This window comes from Austrofundulus limnaeus, unplaced genomic scaffold (genome assembly GCF_001266775.1).
Source record: "Austrofundulus limnaeus strain Quisiro unplaced genomic scaffold, Austrofundulus_limnaeus-1.0 Scaffold11, whole genome shotgun sequence".
Lineage (NCBI taxonomy): Eukaryota > Metazoa > Chordata > Actinopteri > Cyprinodontiformes > Rivulidae > Austrofundulus > Austrofundulus limnaeus.
Genome location: NW_013952413.1, coordinates 3258949 through 3281374, shown reverse-complemented (window position 1 = coordinate 3281374; position 22426 = coordinate 3258949). Strand labels below are relative to the sequence as shown.

At 38.3% G+C, this 22426-nt stretch overlaps 2 protein-coding genes across 8 annotated transcripts in view; one reads left to right on the top strand and one right to left on the bottom strand.

Moving 5' to 3' along the window:
* Window positions 1-4230: 4230 nt before the first annotated feature.
* Window positions 4231-14005, top strand: lrrn2 (leucine rich repeat neuronal 2). Its single transcript, XM_014002058.1, has 2 exons — window positions 4231-4566; window positions 10294-14005. The coding sequence occupies exon 2, from the start codon at window positions 10611-10613 to the stop codon at window positions 12954-12956; it is 2346 nt and encodes a 781-aa protein (XP_013857512.1). The 5' UTR covers window positions 4231-4566; window positions 10294-10610; the 3' UTR covers window positions 12957-14005.
* Window positions 14006-14646: 641 nt separating this feature from the next.
* The window catches only part of elmo2 (engulfment and cell motility 2), a 26881-nt gene continuing 19101 nt past the window's right edge, over window positions 14647-22426 (bottom strand). For 6 of the 7 annotated variants that reach the window (XM_014002050.1, XM_014002056.1, XM_014002054.1 and 3 more), the window contains 6 exons: window positions 22195-22358; window positions 21861-21973; window positions 21660-21767; window positions 21440-21522; window positions 21257-21334; window positions 14647-17483 (listed from right to left, as the gene is read on the bottom strand). In XM_014002050.1, the coding sequence (XP_013857504.1) occupies window positions 17283-17483; window positions 21257-21334; window positions 21440-21522; window positions 21660-21767; window positions 21861-21973; window positions 22195-22358 (747 nt within the window). In that variant the 3' untranslated portion in view covers window positions 14647-17282. The remainder of the gene's footprint in view (window positions 17484-21256; window positions 21335-21439; window positions 21523-21659; window positions 21768-21860; window positions 21974-22194; window positions 22359-22426) is intronic. The other variant, XM_014002053.1, reaches the window with a different exon arrangement.

Here is a 22426-nt window from a genome sequence, read left to right as displayed (position 1 = left end):
CTGTCATTGACAACAGAGGCTTTTGTACAAAGTATTAGATAAATTTCAGTAAGTGTGTTCAATACTTTTTCCCGGTGCCATTGCACATTATTACAAATAACTTCATTTCTGGACATTTATGGTTTGATTTCTTTGTATGTATGGATCACTTGGGTTTTACCGACATCTGGTGAAAATTTCATGTCATCAGCACCTCTAGTAATATATTTACTGAGAAAAATGTTGACGTGTTCAATACTTATTTTACCCGCTGTATATGCCAACCAGGCGTCATGTTTCTGTGCATTTCTCTTCACTTTGGGAGTTTCAGAAACTGCCCTGCACCAGATAAGTCATTATTTGAGTTTATACCATTTAAAACACATGTTAAAGAGTGTCTATGATGATCTGATTCACCTTGTCTAAGTTTGATCTAAAATGGACCCTGGATTAAACATCAGCTGACAGGTYATGGAGGAGGTCTGACACTGTTCTACCTGTAAGAACTCTGCTGACGTCTGTCGCGCTGGAAAACAGCAGCACATTTTGTCTACACTGAGTCATGCTTTGATTGCAATAGTGTGAATGCTCACTCAGCATTCACACTATTGTTTTTCTAAATAATATAAAATAAATCAGAAATAATGTGCTACGACTTTTAGTAGATCTGTTAGTACTTTTATAGTTTTTTTGAACTGATCAATTGTATTTATTTTTTAACTTATTTTTGTTTACTCATGGAAACAGTTTAAGATCTCTTCAGTGCCTTCAAAAAGCATTGTTCCCAAAATCTACTTGAGCATATATGTGAATTCTTGTGCCTTTTTTAGCTTTTAGCTCCCATTGTGTTCTTTTTTTTTTAGCTTTTAACAATGTTGTTATATAAATCTTTTACTTTTTGTTATTTTTAACTTTGATTAATTTTAGTTTTTAGCTTTTGTTTTACTATTTTTTTGCATTCGGCTACAGTTTTGCTATATTTGGCTTTTAATTAACTTACTAGATTTTAGTTTTATTCTGCTTATGTTATTTTAAACAACTTAGGTCAACAAATTTCAGCAAATTTTTTTTTTTTTCAGAAAATACAAAGGTACTTTCTTTTCTTTTTGTTTCATGGATTATTTTTTTTAGCCACCGGCAGACTTTCTTCAGCTGTACAATAAATGATTGCATCCTTGTATGTTAAATCACACACTGGCACCATGGGCCCTCTCTAACATCTATCCATTATACAGCTGATGTTTGTTTTGTTTTGTCTCAGGAGGCTGTTTTTTAGCCGTGCTGCTGCAGGAGGAATAAGTAAGTCATCATGTCTCAGTTTCAGGCTTTTWGTTGGTATTTTAATGCAGATTACATTTCTTCATTAGTTTTACTTGCACACAGCTTTCTATTTACAATAATGCAAATGCAATTCATTGGGAAAACCTGTGAAAAAATGAGTTTGGATTCTTTTTCCACATTTTTTCTTCCTAAAATAAATGATTTATATTTTCATTTAATTGTAATCTGAATATTTGCMTCTAAAAGTCACTAAATGCTACAAACTGCTTCCAAGCCCAAAACATATCCAGCAGATGATGTCTTGAAAAGTTCAGGTTGTCAGTAAATCTAATAAAACATCTTTAAAATCACTACAACCAACAAAGAGCTGCATCATTCAAATCAACAGGGACAAATGTTGTCTGAGCTGATTACAAAACAATTTACTGCAGAATTCTTACTGTGAAGACGCAACATAAGCAATAAAGTTCACAATTCATTTAGRTTTAGTCACTGACAGGTGTCTTTGTTTCTGTATGGTTTCCTCACTCCTCATCACGTCACTCTATTAATCTGATTTATGTTTTCAGCTCATATTTACTCTCAGCACTCAAACACACTTTACTGCTCTAACTGCAGCGGCAGAGTACAACTCCCCCCCATTTTATGTTCCACCTGTTCAGTTTTTATACCGTCTACTGTATTTCCTATGAGGAGTTGTGGTTTACAYAAGGAACTTTGCACCATTCTGCATCTGTGGTCTTAATCATCTCTCATTTCTGAGAGCTGGTTTGAAAATTTTCCCTCTACTGCTTTGTTTTTCATTTGCAACGTAAAGCCAAAGTAATACTTCTTACAGCATTACAGCACATTACTGATATATTAACTTGGTGCAGTATGTCTGAGAGCCTCTCAGTGTTTGCAGTCATATCAAGTTACTGTCACACATAAATTACCAGCAGTAATTTATGAGTGTTGTATATACAGAACAGAACCTGGTAGTTATTTGCTTTAAAGAAAAGATCTGATATTTTGAAGTGAAGATCAGAATATCTATCTTAGCAGTTAATATCCTACCTGTTGTAGATAGCTCTTGAGTTAAAAAAAAATAAGGATTTACAGCTGCGTTCAACTTGTCCTCTGAAATTCCTCATGTGGTTCAGTAAAAATAACTTATAGACATTGTACTATATTTGTGGAAATAGGCCATAGTGCAGTCTTCAGTCTAAGGCTAACGCTAACATCTGTTGTTTTCTGATTTGTTGAAAAAGCCTTAAATTATATAGACATATTTATATAGACCTTCAGAAATAATAATAAAAAAGTGAACGGATTTTCTATTTAAATTTTTTTAAGTTTAGTAAGAAACGTAAAAAATATGGACCATTATAATGCTGTGTAGCTCAGTTTGATTCTTTCCATGCATTTAACAACTCTAAACACGGTGGTTCTGTACAAAAATGTTTTTGTAGGTGGTAATAATTCAGACTTTTAGCATACTGACAGCTGTGGTGTGGTTTGCACTACATTATTGCATAAATGAATAAAATGCAACAAAAAGGTGTAACAGATCTGTGTAAATAGATTTGATATTGGTGTTATGAAGACATTCAAAACAGCTCTACAAACTGAGCCACCATGCCTTCCAAATTTGGAGACAGAAAATGTTAATTACATTGTTTCAGCCAAAACCAGCAAAATTTTGTCCATCTCTTCAGATTACTAGAAAGGTTCTGCCAGGRTCTTGTGTACAGAACAAGCTCTCAGAGGCCATGCAAACAAAGAACAGACATCATTTTGTCRTGCAACTATCAAGGAGAGTAAATATGCTGAGTAGAAATCAAGTTTAAGAGTAAACAGCTCAAACACAACCTAAYCAACCTGATATGGAACTGATTAACGAGCTAACAGCTAAAAAATGAAAAGTCCAAGCGGAGCCAGGACTACTGCTGACTTCTTAAAACAACTTCAATCCTAAAAACATCTTCCCAGTTTATACAAACGCTTTCAAATATAAATTTATGCACCAAAATGTTTTGCGTTGCACAGTAATTCTGGCTGAAACTTTATAATAATCCTGCAGCATGTTCCCCAGGCTGCACCAGAAGTGCTACAGCTAGCTGCTGCTGCAAGCTGCACTTACGACTAATCAAAGACTTCTACATAGATAATGCAAAATTGATGGAGATGCGACAATATTTGCACAAGTTCCTATAAAATTTAAGAGACTAGAGTCATTTTAAAATGACAGGAATTTATTTTAGTTTAAATTAGTTTAGTTTAAATTGTTGTTGTTTTTTTTCATTTCATTTAAAACCAAAAATTTTATACACATTAAAAACAAAAGATATACACAACATATACACAACAAAAAAATATACAAATCAAATTGAAATGAAAGGAGGCAGAAAAAAGAAAAAATCTTATAATATCTCATTATCTCAATATCTCATATTTCATTAATTGTGCTCCTGTTCAGACTAGCCATTAGCTCATCAATCTGATAAAAATTCTACTTTGATTCTCCAGGTTGAAGTCATTCAAACAGCCATCTCTAACAGGTAAGATACTAACAGTTCATTTACCTTTCCACAAATCTCTTGTTCAAAAGATCTTCACTTTACTTTTAGTTGTGAGAAAAGGCTGAAAAAAAGTTTGGAATTAGAAAAAGATAAATACTCAAACAAGCAGCTTGTAAGATCACACACACTAATTTTAAATCATTTTTTTCCCTATTTATACTGTAATTATTCTGAACAACTCCACATTAAGTCCTGACCTCTCTGGAGAAGGAATTTATTTATAATGAAATCCTGCACATAACTCGGCGTATCTGTATGTCTGACCCAGCATTCTGCTCGTGTCCTTAACATGCAGGCCGTGGCAGAAAAGTGCTACCAAGAGCCACAGAAAACCTTTCATCAGCGCAGAAAAATAACATGTTGGTACAAACATAAGAGGTTTTCTATTGGCTTGTGAAATTGGAAAAAAAAGAGGGTGAGAGCAGGGAGGCAATAGAGAGAGGAGGAGGAGAAGAGATGAGAGGTGCTGCTGCAGAACACACCTCATCTCGTCTTTCGCTGGAGGGATAGAGGGAGAAAGAAATTCAGTCTGTGCCAATTTTCTCTTCTGCTCCAGAGACGGAGAGGCAGAGTCGGGGAAGTGATATTTTAGGAAGCTGTAGAGATAAATAAAGAAGAAACTGAGACCGAGAAGAGAGAGAGGGRAAAAAAGGCATGTGAAGAATCTGAAAAAAGAAAAAAAAAGACGGAACAAATGGAGAAAGAAGAGACGACTCAGAGAGATGTAGTCGATGCTTCTGCTGCGGTAAGACATTAAAAGTGTGAYGGTTGAATGTTTCTGAGCGAACAGGACGTTGCAGGACTCCCAGGAAAGCCCCTCATGCAGCAGGGGATGCATGCATACGCAGTCCCTTAAAGGTAGCAGGTGTGTGTTTGAAATGGAGAAGCTTTTTTTTTTTTTTTTTTTTGGGGGGGGGGGGGCACATTTCTGTTTTGGGGAAAATGAACGTTTGACTCAAAATGTGTGCAGGCTGGAACAGATTCAGATGCAGAGCAATGCGTCTCTGTGTATTTTTAACTGCATCATCCAGAAGCTTTATCTCTGTCAAAGCATCCCTGTTCCCTGCTCTGTGTGTTGCCCTGTTGCACAGCTCCTCTGTGCCGTAGCTGCACAGCCCACACAAAGCCACGGCACAGGAACATTTCATACATGTTCCTCTCTTTTATCTTCATTTTTAACTCTGCTTCTCGTTCTCCTCTCTCTCTCTCTCACGTTGCACAATGACAAGAAAACAAAGAGACGAAACGAGCGATTGATCTAAATTTGTTTCTGATCTCCATGTTTGCATCTCTCCAGTTTTAAATGTGCGGTTTTCTTCAGAGCTGGCTGTCAGATCACAGAGATTATCACCACCAAATTAACCCGTTCCAGAACTTCACTGAACACCGAGTTGACAAAAATGATGGAGGCATAACTGCAAAGGTTATCTTTTCAGTTTAGAATAAAGATTTTTTAGCATACTTTTGTTTTAAAACCTTTCTTGCCAGCTTTAAAGAAGTCCCCTATTAAAATGAGTCAAGGGTCCATGTGAGTACTTAATATGTCAGTGTGTTTACTGCAAAAAGACATTTGTTTGTGAGAGAAAACTGTAGGAATTAGCTTTGCAAAATATGACACAGTCGATTCATCTCTGGTTTGGAGATGATTGTTGSTTCAAGTTAAAACGTGTACATGTGCAGAAGGGTGAAGTGTTACAGGTGGATCAGACCGAGACACGAAGCGAATATCTACTGGTCAAGCCCAAATAAACGCATCAAAAAAAAAAAAACAGTTTCATTAAGCAGATGACTCTTCAAGTCTGAGTCATTTCTGAGACATGTGGGAGGCAGAAAGTTTGGGAACATCTCGGTGTTCCCCGAGAGGAGCTTGTGGAGGCAGCAGACTGAGATCAAGGCCTCCATGGGCCCTGTGCAGACCCGGAACTAACGAGTCCCGGATGTTCTGAYCACAAGCAAAAGTGTTCAGATGAGTGACAGACAGCTCTTCAGCAGGTCTGATGAGCTTCCTGTCAAATTAACATGGCTCAGACTCGTTTAGGCTGCTTGTAGAGCTGTTTAGAAAAATATTGATGAGCTTCATTATAGTCTAACAGACTCAATGCAAGAAAAAAAAAGATTCATCACTGCAGCTCAGTGGTGAACAAACAACTAATTTACTGATTCTTGCAAGAAAACTCAAACACTGTCCTGATGATCCACTTTATATGATCCTGATAAATTTGCCTTTTTATCAGTTATTTTAACCTTTAGCAATAAAATACATATTTTAATGTCTCTTTAAGTGCTTTAAATACCTGGTTTTAGCTGTTTTTTTCTTTAAACCATGAAACATCCAGTCTTCTTAGTTGTGTAAATGTCCATTTCTGAGCTTGTTTTAAAGCAACAGGGTTGACTCTTGATTTTAAAAGAAAAAGCAGAATAAAATCCCCAAAAATACAACAAAATCAAATATAAAATACACTAAAAACAGGATAAAATGAGGAACTACTACAAAATAAAAGACCTRATAAGACTCAGGCTAAATTCATATTTAAAGCCCTTTACCCCCTTCTTCTTTTTAAGTTAGCTTTCAGACTGGATACAAAAAGTCATGTGTGGCTCAGGAAGTATTTGCATTCAAAACATCAAATGTATCCTGATCCTGAATGAGGTCTCAGTACCACGGTCCTCTGACCGTTTAGTGTTCACACCTGTTTTTAGCGTCATCCAGTTGTAATCCGACTGCTGGAGACCGTTCGAGACGTCCACCAGCCCCCAGTCCACTCTGACAGGATCTAGCAGAGTAAAGAAAATGGATGTATGAATGTTTGAGCTGTGATCTGATCAGTCAGGATGGATGTTAGTGTCAGGTCTGAACWGGGTCTTTCATCTGATGAATGGCTTGTCTCTGGGACAGAAGGGACAGGAACACTCATTTCAAACTTCTGAGAGGACAAAGCAAAGAAGAAGTGACCTTCAAGGATGTTTGTAGCTTAGAAAAGAATAAAAATACAACCTTAAACGGTTTACAGTTAGACTAATGAATCACTGAGGTCAAAATAAAAGAATTAACCACAATTGCTGTGATCAATCCTTTAAAAAAAAACAACCACTTGATTATTATTTACATCAAAATGACCACTTGAGCTCTTTTATTTTCTCATCTTGATTCTGCCAGACTCCCGTTGTGGATAATTTGTGAGCCGTTAGACTTTTGCAAAAATCTGAGTCAGAGAGAAGTCTGCAGAGTTATAATGACCACTTAGAGCAAAAATGTTCTCTATTCAGTCGAAGTGAAAAGAGTGTGGACTGGTAAGAATGCAGCCACTGATTCATACAGCTCTATTTAATTTAACTTTTACGAAACAATCCAAAAGACGGGGGGAAAAAGATGGGGGAAAAAAACACTTTTCTGGTCCACGTCAAAGAGCGATTCTGCCTTTCTGAATTGGCCATAAACGCCGTGAGCTTCTGAGGGCCAAATGATTAAAGTGGAGAACATCAAAATGAAAAGGTGGATCCATTATTGAGCGGGTTGCGTGTGGAAAGACGAGGAAGCAGAGATTAAAGTGAATGGGTGATGGAGGAGGGTGACGAGTCCCAGGAGGCAGAAGCAGTCGCCTTGTTTCAGTGCTCTCACGGTTGAACTGACTCACGTGCAACACACGCTACAAAGTCCCAACATTTTGCTGCTCAAATTGAATTGTTTGAACGTGTTGCATCATGAATTTGATAAATTACTTTTCACCTTGATTGTTACTTAGCGAGCACTTCTCCAACTCGTTCCCCGCTCCCCCTCAGACCAAAGACTGACTTCAAAGCACAAAAAGGTTTTTACATTTCCTCCTGTCAGTTACTGTAGGCACACCTGAAAGGATTAAAAAAACTTTTTAGAACTTCTTTTAAACCTAAAAAAATAGAAAATGAACAGATTCATCGTCATTCAGAATAATATTTAAAAAACTGTTCTTTCAAACCCAGTTGTTTGAGGGAAGTAAGAAATCCAACCACATCTGGTTTTCCCATTGCATGTTAAATGCATCCTACTATCAGGGAGCTCCATATGGTTGATAAAAATCTAAATTTTTTCAGCCGACGCTGACCTTTACTTGAAAGCAGTCAGACAGGAGCAGGGCAGAAAGAAAAAAGGAAAGGCCAGGACAAGAAGCTGGACCAGCAAGGATCTATGGCCTCTGAACATCAGGATCTCTCCTGACCGATCCAGCTGTTCAGCCTCCTGAAGTCCAAACAAATAATAAAAGCATCAAACCTTAAGGTTACGACACATTCCCTTGGTCCAATCAGTTCACTTTCATCCCAGTTCTTTTAAAGTGGCTGAACCCAAGATGGGGCGGCTCTAGGGGTGGGGCCATAGGGACATTGGCCCCATCTGAAATCTGATTGGCCCCCTGAAGTGCCCCTGTCCTTTCACTCATCTGTCCTTGCCCAAAAACAATAATGATGACTGTAGTTCCACTTCCAACCTCTAGTGGCACCAGTGAGTCAAATAGGAACGTCCAACATGAATCAAGCTTACAGGCGTCTTTTTCAATTTGAACAATTCTGCGGGAAAAAAGTTTTTAACTGACAATGATGTCTAGATTTTCTCGCGTGTGTTTGAGAGTATTTTATTTATGAAAAAATCATGTAAAATTGATAAGGAGAATTTACTGTGCAAGCTTTTACAAGTGTTTGAACACGCGTGACTGATTAAATGTATAAACCTTACAAAAACTGGGGATTTGTGTGCAAGGATGTTGAACAAATACTTGGCCCCTCTATGAATATTGTGGCCCCGTGAAGACCTCTTACACTGAAAAATCCTAGATCCCGCCACTGCCTAAGAAATCCCAACATTTACCAAGACAACAGAAACAGGCTGGAGGATTGGTCTCATCACTTCTCAGCATGTGCAAGGACAGTAAATCTGAGTCTATGAAAATGCATTTAGGTTAGATTTCTTTTTATTAAACTTACACCAACATTACTAAGAACAGAAGAAAACAAATTTACTCAAGTTTTCTCCATAAAACTAGAATTTCATAACAAGAAAATATTCAGTTTATTCTGTTTGTCTGTTCACACTTCTTCCAATTTAACTCTTGTTCATCAATCAGTGATAAAACTGAGTTCAATACAAACATAACCAAGGCCCCAAAAATGATTCACTTTGTTTAGTTTTAATAAGGCCTCCCCAGAAAAGTTACATAAAATCAAATTTATTTTTCAAATAAGCTACTGGTGCGCCAAATTAACAAGCTGGAAACATTTGATTGAATTGAAGCTCTAACATTCTTTGAGGGAATCATATCAACTGCCTACCCATCTTGTCATGCTTAGAGTATGTTGGGGATTACTCTCAGTTACTAACACATCAAAGTTTCACTATCTGTAAAATTAATAGAGTTGTAGCCTTTTATATATTTGTTTTGTTTTATAAAGTCAGTTGGCTGTGGCAGCCATCTCCAGGTTCACCACACAATCAGTTTTAGATGTTCCTTCAATGGTTATTCCTGGATGGTCTTTACAATTTGTCCTCTTGTTCATGAGATATGTTTCAAAAGAATTATTCATTTTTTCTCAATTTCTGTGAAACTAGACAGGCGACTGGGCTCAACGTCTTGATAATTTATTTAAAATAAGCTACTGAAAATAGTTTTTGTTTTGTTTTTTACTGCAGAGAACATCGGTTAGTCACCAAAACGCTCTGATCATGATGTGGTGCTCTGATCATTTTGTAGCATGAATGTTAACGCTCTGGATTTAAAAGCCCACCAGTGATTGATGTAACTGTTTTGTGTGTCGRTATTTGTTCCAGCAGACTGTCGTCTATAATAAGAGTCTGAAATATAGATGACTAATATCATAAAAGATCCTTGGGGTCTTTTTTAAAACGTACATAATGAATATCATTTATGGAAGGCGATGCTTCGACTAACACAGATCGTGAAGTACTCACATGAAATATTTACATTCTTGCTAGGAGATTTCATCACTCCCGCACTCCTGGATGAAATKTACACTAAAGATTACAGCAGAACATGATTTCTCTTTCTGTCTTTATTCCACCAGTGTTGTGTGAAAYCATCTTCTCCTGGGATTTACCATAATTGTCATCATTTATGTACTAATAATCTGCCACCGTCTGCTGAATGGACTGCAGCTTCTTTTCAAAGGACAAACGCTCCTCTCTGCAGACCATTTCAGTCTTTTCTCTCCATTCTTGTCCATTTTCTCTTCTCCTCAGCTCTCATTTATTGTTCTAAGCTGCAGCAAATTTCTGCTTTTATGATAGACCGTTGAAAATAACTTGTTATTCTATCAATTGTAGCATCCAAATTGAGTATAGATTGATGAAATGTAAAATGTAAGAGTTTTAATTGAAGTGGAGCTTTGTTCTCACAAAACTTTTTTAATTTTGGTTTAATTCCTGTATTTTTCTTTTGTCTGTGTTTAAAACCTTGTTTATCTTTCCTTGTGTTTCTGACAACAGTGATCCAATAATGAGACGCCCACCAGTGGTCATCACATGAGCCTGATGCAGTGACAGCAAAGACGATCATCAAGCACTTCCTGTCCTGCCGCTGCACTCATACTTACTCAGAAAACAACAAGACTTGGGGTTTCAAAAAATAATTCAGTTTTTTTTTATGCATTTCTCTGAAGCAACAATGTTCTGAGTGTTAACAGTAAAGCATCTGTCTACAGTTCCACTTAGCTCACGTCTCTCGTCCAAATGATTCATCTCGCCTCTCCATAACGAAGACTTCCACACCTTGTCTGAATCAGCTCCTGAAATCTGCAAGGATTATGAGGCCGGCTTTAGTGCTTCTGCTGTCGCATTGTCTCTTGTKTGTGTTCACCGGCGTGTTTGTGCCCATTGTCGTGGGCTCACTGCCTCCCGCCCTGCCATGGCACGTTTCCTGCCCGATGAGGTGTGTGTGTCAGATCAAGCCGTGGTTCTCCCCGGACTCAGTCTACCATGAGGCTCCCACTGTGGACTGCAACAACCTGCTGCTGACCAAGCTCCCCTTGCCCATACCCCTGAACACACACACCTTGCGTCTGCAGAGTAACCTGCTGTCAGTGCTGGACACTGCAGTGCTGCACAGACTGCCCAACCTCACCGACTTGGACCTCTCCCAGAACCGCTTCAGTCGTGTCAGGATGATAACTCAGAGCGTGTCCCTGCCTGCCCTACTGTCCTTACACCTGGAAGAAAATCATCTCAGTCACCTTCCAGAAGCGTCATTCTCTTCACTGCCAGCTTTGCAGGAACTCTTTCTCAGCCATAACAACTTACATTCGATAGCACCCGGAGCCTTCTCTGGTCTTGATTCTCTTCTCCGCCTTCATATCAACAACAACAGACTCACTACTGTTGATCCAGTTTGGTTCAAAGCGTTGCCTTGCTTGGAGGTTCTCATGCTAGGGGGCAACCCTGTGGAAGCCCTGCCTGAAAGGGGCTTTGCAACCCTAAAATCCCTTCGGAGCCTCGTCCTCGGTAGTATGGGTCTAAAAGGCTTGGCTGAAGAAGCACTTCAAGGCCTTGACGACCTTGAAAGCTTGTCCTTCTATGACAACCTCCTGACCAAAGTCCCAAGACAAGCCCTGAAGAGAGTGCCAGGACTGAAGTTTCTCGACCTCAACAAAAACCGCATCAAGCTGATTGAGATGGGAGACTTCAAAGATATGTTTCACCTGAAGGAGCTGGGTCTCAACAACATGGAGGAGCTGGTGTCTATCGAGAAAGCTGCCCTGGAGAACCTTCCGGAGCTCACAAAGCTTGAAATCACCAACAACCCACGTCTGTCCTACGTTCACCCTCAGGCACTTGTCAAACTGAACCGGCTGGAGAGTCTAATGCTGAGCTCTAACTCTCTGAGTGCTCTGCACCAGCACATCATCCTCTCCCTGCCGAGTCTTCAGGAAGTCAGCCTACACTCAAACCCACTGCGATGCGACTGCCTGTTTTACTGGGCCGCCAGGGACACCTCTCACTTTCACATTAAGGACACACCAACAAAAACATCAGCGGTCAGGGTGGTGCGCTTCATCCAACCCCAGGCGACCTTGTGCTCCGAACCTCCAGAACTGAGAGGACACAGAGTACGAGAAGTGTCTTCTGGAGAGATGTCTGCCTCCTGCCTACCCACCATTCCTCCCAGCTCTCTCCCTTCCTATGTAGGAGTTCAAGAAGGGGGGAAATTGGTTTTGCACTGTCGAGCCCTTGCAGAACCGCAGCCTCAACTGTACTGGGTGACTCCCTCTGGCCTAAGACTCGGACCCTCACCAAACCAGGAATCCAAAGGTTCTTCAGCTTCCATCCTCTGCAAAAACGCAACTTCTGATGGCTTCAACCACTCATCTGGTTTGAGTGCACAGGCTCAGGAGGAAACTCCCTGCCAGCTCTTCAAACACTATCAACTTCTGCCTGAGGGAACTCTGGAGATCAGCAAGGTCACCCCCCGAGAGGCAGGACTGTATACCTGTGTGGCTGAGAATGCATTAGGAGCAGATACACGCAGCGTTACTGTGGGAGTCCACAACAGAGGAAAAAACAGAAGGAGGGGAATGGCAATCAAGCTAAACAAGTTCCAAGCAATCAGAGCAGATGTCAGGCTGGAGCTGCGAGAGGTTGGAGAACACTATGCTATCATGTCTTGGCAGAGCAGACAAAACCTCCCCTCGACCCGTCTCTCCTGGCAGGCCGTATGCTCAAACGGTAACGCACCAACGCACACCACGCGTGTCCTCGCTGGCACGCAAAGCTTCAACCTGACTCACCTACAGGCAGAAACATTTTACAAAGTGTGTCTCCATTCAGGGATTAGCGAGAGCTCCAAGTATGCAGGTCAAAGATCAAGAGAGAGCAAAAGGCCTCAGTGTGTCTCGTTCAGGACAAAGGATGTCCCACAGTCTGAGCCTGCACTGCAGCCTATCTCTAATGTGAACAATTCAATTTTCTTTTTACTGGTTATAATTCCCTTACTTCTATCAGTAATGGAGTTTTTTGACAGGAAGCTTAACCCGGAAGCATGGAAGAACCACAACACTCTCAGTGATGACAAAAAGAGTCCCAAGACTGTTATCATCCCTCAAAAGACAGAAAACAACAAACCAGATCAGATTGAGATTCCACTTAAGGTCTGYTGAGATCTTTGCAGACGAGGTAAAGTGTTAGCACACACACTCCATACATGACACACAATAAATACACAGTTAAAACTCAGAACAAGAGAGAAATTCCAGACGATGGTGTAGAAAGAGATTTGTATTTATTTTACATACAGTATAAAGTATATATTGTTTCTGTGTTGAGATGTGCCGTAAAGACTGTTTATCCACTAACCGGGACACTAAAACTGGACAATCATACTCCTGCTGAACACGAGAGGAACTGAGCCTGAGCTGTCCACAGAACTCAAACTAAAGAGAGCTTGACGCGAACCAGAAACAGATATTTACAGAAAAGAGACGCTCGGACCGCCAGGGTTTCACCCTGCTTAATGTTGACACATTTCCACAGACCGAACCATCTTTTTTCTTTTTCTAAGCTGATAATAATCTGCACTGTGACTGGAGCTGAACGACCTTTCTGCTTGTTTGGACAGTTTAAGTCAAAGTGATTGGTGTAAACAACGCTTTTGCTTAGCTCTTACTATCCTGGACTGAGTTGTCCATCTTGCAGTACTTGTATGTATGTATACTCATGCAGAGTCCTGATAAAACACCTTAAATTCTGTTTTCAAATAAAAGTGATTTAAAAGTAATGGCCTATATGAGAACTTTGTAAACAACCTTATTCTTATCTCATTACAAAATGAGTTTGAGTGTGTCAAAAATACAAAACTTGTCATCTGTATATCTTCTTTATCTGTTTTTAATATAAATCTTTATCTTTCTTTCTGCACATATAAGCATATTTCAATTTGCACAGGTCATCTGATGTGAATTAGATAAATCCAGGACCCAGTGTCCCCCCCTGCTGGATGAGACATGAAACTAAGCTGCAGCTGTACAGGACTTAAAAGAATCTGTATCCATCCTCTCATTAAAGCTCTTTGACACAAGTTTTACTGAAACAAATGTTTCTATTAACATATTGAGTTTAATATTGTACAATTATTTATGTTCATAAATCCAACACTCAAAAAGTAACAAGATGAATGAAAATAAAACATTTATGTAATTTCTTTTCCACAGTCATGTTGATTTATTTCATATTTTAGATTTATGATGTTTTAAACCTTTTAAGGCAGATTCAATCTTTWGTTTGTTTTCAACTTAATTGATAACTTGGTTGATTTTAAAGTTTTTATTGAAAGTTTAATCCTATGAGTTACGTTGCCTCAAATAAGTTTGGTTTTATTCACTTTAAAATATTGGCAAACATAAAGAAAGTACCGATTCATTTTTGTTTTACTGAAATGTCCAATTTATATGAGAAAAAAAGATAATTTGTTTGACTCAACCAATTTAAGATAATTTAGATTTGGTATTGGTAAAAAATTTAAAATCAATCACTTAACATGTCAACACAAGCCCTTTATATTAAATTCTAACATAATTGATTAATCTGTAAAGACAAAAAAAGATTTTATGTTGATCCAACAAGTTGTTTTTTGAGTGTAGTGAAAGTCTTAATGCTGTAATTAATAAATCTGAAATTAATATGAGCCTTAATGATAATCCAACAAGTCATTCTGCTTCAAGTATACTTATTTTCCTTTAAAGTGATATTTTTAGAACGCCTAATTTTATTTTACTTTTGAATCTCTTGAGTAAACATTAAGTTTGGCATTCAAAAACAAAAGCTAAACTCAGAAGCACTGGCAACATGACGATTTGTTAGGACTTTGTATTTATTCACACAAACTGTAATACATTTCTCCATTAAGGCAAGACAATACAGTATATACATACAATAAACTAGATTTATACCTTATTCAAATATTTACATAATTTATGTCATTCTTTAGTAGCACTACTAAGTGTAAATAAATTGTTATGATGTCAAAAAGAACCAGGTGAGGAAACAGTAAATCACACCGTTAGTCATCCAACCAGACCTGACTGACTGGATCACCTTGTGGTTATTTAACCACACATCATGTCTGAACACAGCTAATTGCTTCAGTCCTTTACTGGAATAAATCTGGTGACCCTGAGAGCTCAGAGCATCCTGCAGATAAAATGAAAACAATATAAATTAAAAAAAAGTTTCAATAATTACAAAACACACAAGCTTGCAGCATTTTGCACTAGGTTGTCTTACTTAACGTGTGGCAAATATATCTTTTTTTATCTCCAATTGCATTGAAATGAACTCTCAGGGCCACTCAAAACAGAAACATCACATTTTAACTAGTTAAAGCTTCAAGATCAGTTAAAAAAAACAAACTTTTAACACCTAAAACAGGTTATATTTGTACATATTTCTTCCCACGAACAAATATGACAGTAGTAGCAATTTTCAGTATCCGTTGCAAGCTGACATCATAGTTAGGCGCTAGAGCTGGTTTCTTTCCAAAATAATAAAACAAAATCATTTCAGTGTGAAATGAGCATGCTGACTCAGTTCAAAACAGACTCTCTTCACGACTGACAAACCAACAATCATTTACAAAAATATAAATCTGTAGTGTTTTAACAAACAGAAGCAGGGATCAGTATTAGATTACAAGTGACATGATGAGACAAATGTTAGAATAAAGAAAAAGATGGCATGCAGCAGTACTTTGCTTTTGTACACAATGTGTGTTTTTGTGTACACAGATATTACACACGAATACGGGTAGACTTCACTGTCTTTGGTCTGTGATTTCACTGATTAGGTTTGAGTTTATGTCAGAGCAACACGGTAGTTTTCCTGCTGTCGTTGRGTCAAAATGATCCACATGATCATTTTGACCCAAGGGCAGCAGGAACGTTAAATGAACCATCTGCTAATTAATTACAAGAAAATAGCTTTTTCATGTTTCTATCCTATCAGGTAAGTTTGTATAAACAAACCTAACATATGACAATGTTTATGAGAGAATTAAAAAAGAACATATAAACAATAAATGCTTTAGATGACAGTATAATGTAGTTGTAGCAGATTTAAGCACTTTATTGGGTGTTTAATAAGGTCTCTGATGACCAACAAGCATGTGAGGCAACAAATGTTTGTGGAAAAATCCTAAAAATCAATGTATTTCTCTTGCACATATGCACAATAAATAGGAAATAAAGCAATAAATAATATTTATAACACCCTGCTGAATAATGCAAGACTGAGGATTTATTTACCAATAACAATAAAGTTATAGTGTCTCTTCCACAGTTAGATTCCAGTTTACRAATCATCCCTAAATGTCTCATAAACAGAAACATTCACTGCTACAACTACATCATACAGCGCTGTCACGTTTCATAAACCCTTAAAGGTCCCAAATTATAAGTGTCAGAGTGATAAGGCAACACAGTGACTATATCATTCATGTTTAACATGTTACGCGTTAGACGTCTGACCCTGGCACGAATGAGCTAAAAGCTCATAACAAGTTGATTATTGAACATAAACACACACAAACATATAGAAATCTCACATCCAGACATACGCACGAACACAAAAACTGACACCTAATGTAGGCAACATTATCACACGTCACGTCTCTTTTTCCTGCTAGAATTTATTTTTTTACATGCCGAGTTCCGAACAGCTGAAGAAAAGGCGTATTTGTCTGGTGATGCGAGCGAGCGATACAGTTTTTTGGCAGTGAAACCAAACGAACCGGGCCAGTTGAAGCTCAAGCTGCAAACTTGGTTGTGTTTTGCCATCTGCTCGCACCCATCCGGTACTGTTTAACAAACGTAGACGGGATCTGAGAGGAATGTGGGCTGAGAATAAGGAAGTTTATCACAACAGACCATGCACCGTGATCTGAATTTAAAGATTCAGAACAGTTTCAGCACCAAGATTTGGGTTGATTTTAGACCCATTTACTGTCATATTTACTGTCTACTGTCCACACTCTCTACTCAAGGATTCTCAATCGTCATTGAATTCTTGATGAAATGGTAATAATAATGTATAAAATATGTTAAACTGATTACATCATTCTGTACATCTGTACATTTAGAGTAGTAGGCAGGTTTTGAGCAAATACAAGAATTAGACTGCTATGGTGCTACTTCCTCCTCTGCCGCTATGGACACCACACACGTTTTTGACTGATCCAAGATCCCTTAATCTACGATATTAAATGGTTTTGATTTTTTTTACTTCATGTTTTATTTCTGCTTTTGACTGAACTAAATCTAGCAGTGTGGTGACGTCAGATTTTTCTGCAAAGCTATTGTGACGTCTGACAATCACACTGTAGGAAGAAGAGAGAAAAAAACCCAACAACTAAACTTTTCTCACCAAAAGATGAGTAAAATCATCCTGTATCTACACATGCATGCATCAGGCGCACACAGAAACACACACACATCTCAGCTGTAGTTGTAGGTGAAGTTATAAGAGCTAGGCTCCTTTGGCACGGGGGGCGGAGCTTCTGGGATGGTGATGTTCTCCAGGTCGAGGAGGCGGAGCTTCATCTCCATGCTTATAAGAGTATCTAGGTCGCTGCGTGTCAGGTCACTGCCCATCTCCCGGCCCAGAAGCGCACACAGCCCGTCGGTCCAGATGCAATACTGCACACATACAGAGGAGCGTTCAAAGGTGAGGGCTATTCCACGTCATAATGATCCATCTCATTGTAGACAGCTCCTCTCTATTGTCCACCAATAAACACAAAATACTAGGACAAAGGTCTAACGTTAAAACAGTAATATTTTTTATGAAGCCATTAAGTTTTAACTGTGAGAGTTGTTTTTTTTATTTTATTTTTTTTCCTTTTTGTTTACTGCTGCTCTGTATGTACTGACACTCTCTACAGTGCTTTTGCACACATTTATAAAAGGTATGTGCGACATTGGCATTAATATTGATTGATTGAGTTTATTCAATAAAAGCAATGTACACATATCCTGATTTGTCCTTTATTAAGCACTGAATGCTCTCAACTGTTTTACTTCTTGGTATCAACAACAAATCACTTAAAAACTTCCAATCGCAACCCTCCTCAGTTTTTAATGGTGTTCCTCAGGGCTCAGTCCATGTGCCCCTCTTTTTGTTAAATTTCTACTTCTGTTTTCAGGAAGCACAACATTCAGTTTCACTATTAATATGACAATATGAAGATGTGACTGTCCACTGAACCCATTTATGTACTTCCAYCCTCTTTCCTGTCTGACTAATAGGGAGAAACCAAGAACCGAGTTTCGCAGAATCAAATTTCATGATTTAAAAAAATTTATTTGTGTTGGCTTTTAGAATATCCTCTCTAAATGTCCTCATCTCTTTATCACCACTAACAATTCAAGCATCTGTCTCTTCCCTAATGTTTAGAATTTTAACAAACACTATTAGTCTCCTTCTTTCTGCTTACTTTCATTATTTGTCTTCATTAGTCACTCACAGCCAACATGCACAGCTGATCTCATCCTCGGTCGTTTTACTTCTTGTATTGATTTTTGTCATTCTTCTCTCTCTGTACAACCACATAAATCAATTCCCAAACCCTAAKTGATACAAAGCTCTGCTGCACGTGTTGTCACCAGAACCCCCATCTACTGATCACATCACTCCCATCCTAAAACAGCTCCGGGGGCTCCCTTTTCCTTTTCAGACTGAGTTTTAGTTTCTTCTTGTCCTCTTAAAAGCTTGCTTTAACCTCACTCCTCCACACTGCTTTGTAACGCTTAAACCTTACACTCTGTCCTGAACTCTCAGATCCTCTTCTTCCAGCCTCTCTATTCAATCTGTCATCTCATCTACAATGAGCTGCAGAGCCTTCAGTCCAGGGCTGCCTCTCAGTCTTTGTTCACATTTAAAACCTTTCTCAAAACTCCTTTTTTCTAAATGGGGTCGTTTTACTCTATGCTACTTTCTCTATTTCAAATTTCTCAGTATATAGATATCAAGAATCAAGAATCAAGACTCGTTTATTGTCATTCAAACACAACATCAAGATGTAATGCAGAACGAAATTTGCAGTTTTGAACATCCGTCCGGAGAAACACATACAGATATAGATATAATTTGAACTTGTTCTTGAGCAACACTTGCTGTATATCGACGGATCTGTAAGTGCCTCTCAGTTGAAAAGTGTCCTTGAGTGTTCTAAAAAAGCACCCACAAATAAAATCCATTACTAATAATAATAATAATAATAATAATAATAATAATAATAATAATAGAGGTCTACTCTTTCTTAAATGAACACATAATCATGACAGAGTTTTAAACTAAAAATATCATGCAATATTGTGAAATATTGTGGAATGTGTTTGATGTACGTATGTGTTATGGATGATGCTCAGCTATTACCACATCAAGCTTTAGCTCAATATCTGTACATTTGACTGAGTTATTTTAATGTTGGCTGAAGTCACTTAGCTGCGATGTCTTAAATTAGGGTGACTAAATGTTCATCAAATCAAATTGTACATGTAATGATTATATTTTTAAAGTTTCAATCAAATCTGTGCTGTAGTTAATGACACATTTTGCTAACACACAAACAGAATGTTACCAATAGACCTTGTGCAGAGTGTAGAGCTCAGAGTATGTGTTGAGGTTGATGCTCAGTTACTACCACACTAAATTTTATCTCAGTATTTGTAAAATAGAGGTATAGCCATTTTGGTGTTTGCGAAGTTGTTGCTGCCATTTTGATTTAGGTTGAGCCCAAACATTAGTAGATCCAATGATCATTTTCTAGGAGATGCATTATAATCTGCCCAGAATTTCATGCAATTTTTTTTTGTTAACACAATAAAAAATTAAAAACACACAGACAGGTGAAAACATTATCACCCTTTCGCCTTTGGCAGCAGGCGTTAATTAATTAATGTTCTCAAACTATGTGAACCTAATGCAGCAATTTCCACACCACACATCATGTTGTGCATGCCCCCATCTTCTCCGCACACAATCCCCTCCCTCACATTTGCTGCTTCTCCACTAGAAACTCTCCTGCTGTGAGGCACATGTGTGAATAACAACTGCTGAGAAAATCTGGACCAAATTCTCTGCACTTTCAGCGAGAACATTTTTTGGTGCTCATGTGTGAAATTAGCTTCAGCAATTCAGCCTCTGACTGAGTGTGAAACATGGTCACATTTTCTCCTTTCTGATCAACTGTTGTGGCGTTGGAAAATGAACCAAAAAAATACACCACATCGCAATAAAATTTACTTTTCAGCAAGTGGTAACCTCATCATCACTTAATTTTCTCTAAAAATATGGGTGTAACGGTACGTCTAAGTCATGTTTGGTGGGTAACTTAATATGAAGTTTTTGGTTTGGTACAAGTTACAATAAGAGAAAACAAAAAATAAAAGCCAAATGCTACCTTTTTTAAAACTGGCTATACTTCTCCCTGAAGAAAAACAAAAAACGATCCGTGTTAGTGAAGATGATCTAAGGTTTTGTCAACTGGTACTCACCATTAAAGAAAATCAAACTTTACAGTCTTTTTAAAATCAATTTTAAATTAGTAAGAGTAAGTCACGGGTCATGAAAAAAAATCCAGAATCATTCTTCAAATTTGTTTTGTAAAAACAAAGTAAACAACGACCAAAGGAGTGTTTGCTTCAGTGATTTGACCCAAATTCATGCAAAATAAAAGCAACACAGGACTGAAAAAATAAATTCCCAATTTGAAAAAAACCAAAACAAATAAACAAACTAAATGAATAAAAGGTGAAACACTGAACTTCAGCAGGCTGAGTCCTAAGGCCAGAAAACGGAGCTAGATGCCAACGATATTAAAAAGATATAAAAATGGTTTGCAGTAGTACTTTCAAAACAACGCTTATATGATACAACAGCCTGCCATACAGGCACATCATCTCCCTCAACTGCAGAAACATGCGTCTGCTCTGGGAGAGGAGATGCTCTGTGACTGACATTTGTCTCGAGTTCACTGTACCCACCATAGTACCAATACATGTACTGTTACATCTTTGTTATAAACTGAATTGATTTTTTAAAATGTAAGATTTTTTCCTTCTCTTTATAAGATTTTTTTCTTCTTTTGCTGCCTTTCATTTCATTTTATTTGTGATTTCTATATTTGAAAATTTTTTATTGTAAATAGAATTTTTTTTTTAAGAAAGGAATAAAGCTTTTGAATTTTTGTCTCAAAATAGGTTATTCTGGGGTCGTGATAATATGACAAACCTAATGGACAACAGTCAGTCAATCTGAAAAACATTAACACTTTGATCCAAAGCTGTGTTTGCTGTCCTCAATTTAAAAAAGTTAATGAAAATAAATTCTGTCCACTAATCCCAGCAGGAACATTCCCCTGGCTGTGGAATAACAAGGTTGAACACTTATTGTGTACAAATCAGTTTACCTCGTACTTGCTGGGTGCAACAAAATTGAGCGTTTCATCTGGATCATAGAGGACAGAGAAGGCCAGCTCCAGCACCTCCTGAGGGAAGCAAACAAGTKAAACAATACTGCAGTCACACTGAGAGACGGCAAAGAATAAAAAGACAGACTGCGTGTGGCAAAAACTAAATGAAAATGTTACCACCTTGTTTTGTTTGAGAGCACTTTTCTCTTTCATATGAGGACAGTCCTTTCCTGTCAACACAGACTTTATATCTGAGACAGGGACTGAAGGGAAAGCAGAAAATAAATAATTAGAGAAATTTGGGCTGTCCATCTTYTGACAGCTGATACAGGCAGTGCGTTATAAAAGCTGTTAGCTAAGAGATGGGGCCACTTGGAGAAATGAAAATATTGTGTCTTACTCTTATCGCTTAGTAGCTCAAAAGGCACTTCACCCTGAGGTGACTCATCTAGGTCTCCATAGTGCAGCACTTTGTGATTAAGAGAGAGTCTGCAGAACCAAAACTTTTCTAGAAAGGAAAAACACAATTCTTAGACAATCATTAACAACAATCCTGCTCCGGCAGAATAGAAAAGGAAGGCTGCAGGGCTTCTGTATGTACCTTGYCTCCGACGGTTCCCCAGTTTACGAAAGCAGCTTCCTTCACACAGACGGTTGAGTCGTTGTTGCTTTATRAGCTCTAAGATTTCAGGCTGAATTCTCTCCCGCAGCTCACTGCAGCAAACACAGCATAAGAAACCAGAATGAAGCACACTGGCCAGCAAGCGTACAAACAGCGTGCTATTACATAACATGTAAAATACAGCAGAACAAAGTGTGAATTTAAGTGGAATTCTGGAGCAGCAACATCTGTTGCTAATGTCTGGAAGTGCTCAGAAAAAATTACTCCGCAGATATAAAAAAGGCTAAATATTTAGATCTAAGATTTGACTGACATGATGGGCGGAGACTGGAAGTCGTCCTGGCTCAATCGTTCCGACTGCCGCAGACGCAGAATCTCTGAATAACTGAGGCCTCGCAGTTTATTCTTCAGCTGGTCTATAGACGACGGCTTCATGGCCAGAGCCCTGGTGATCTGCTCACGGACTACCTGCATCACCTGGGGAGGCACACACACACACACACACACACACACACACACACACACACACACACACACACACACAC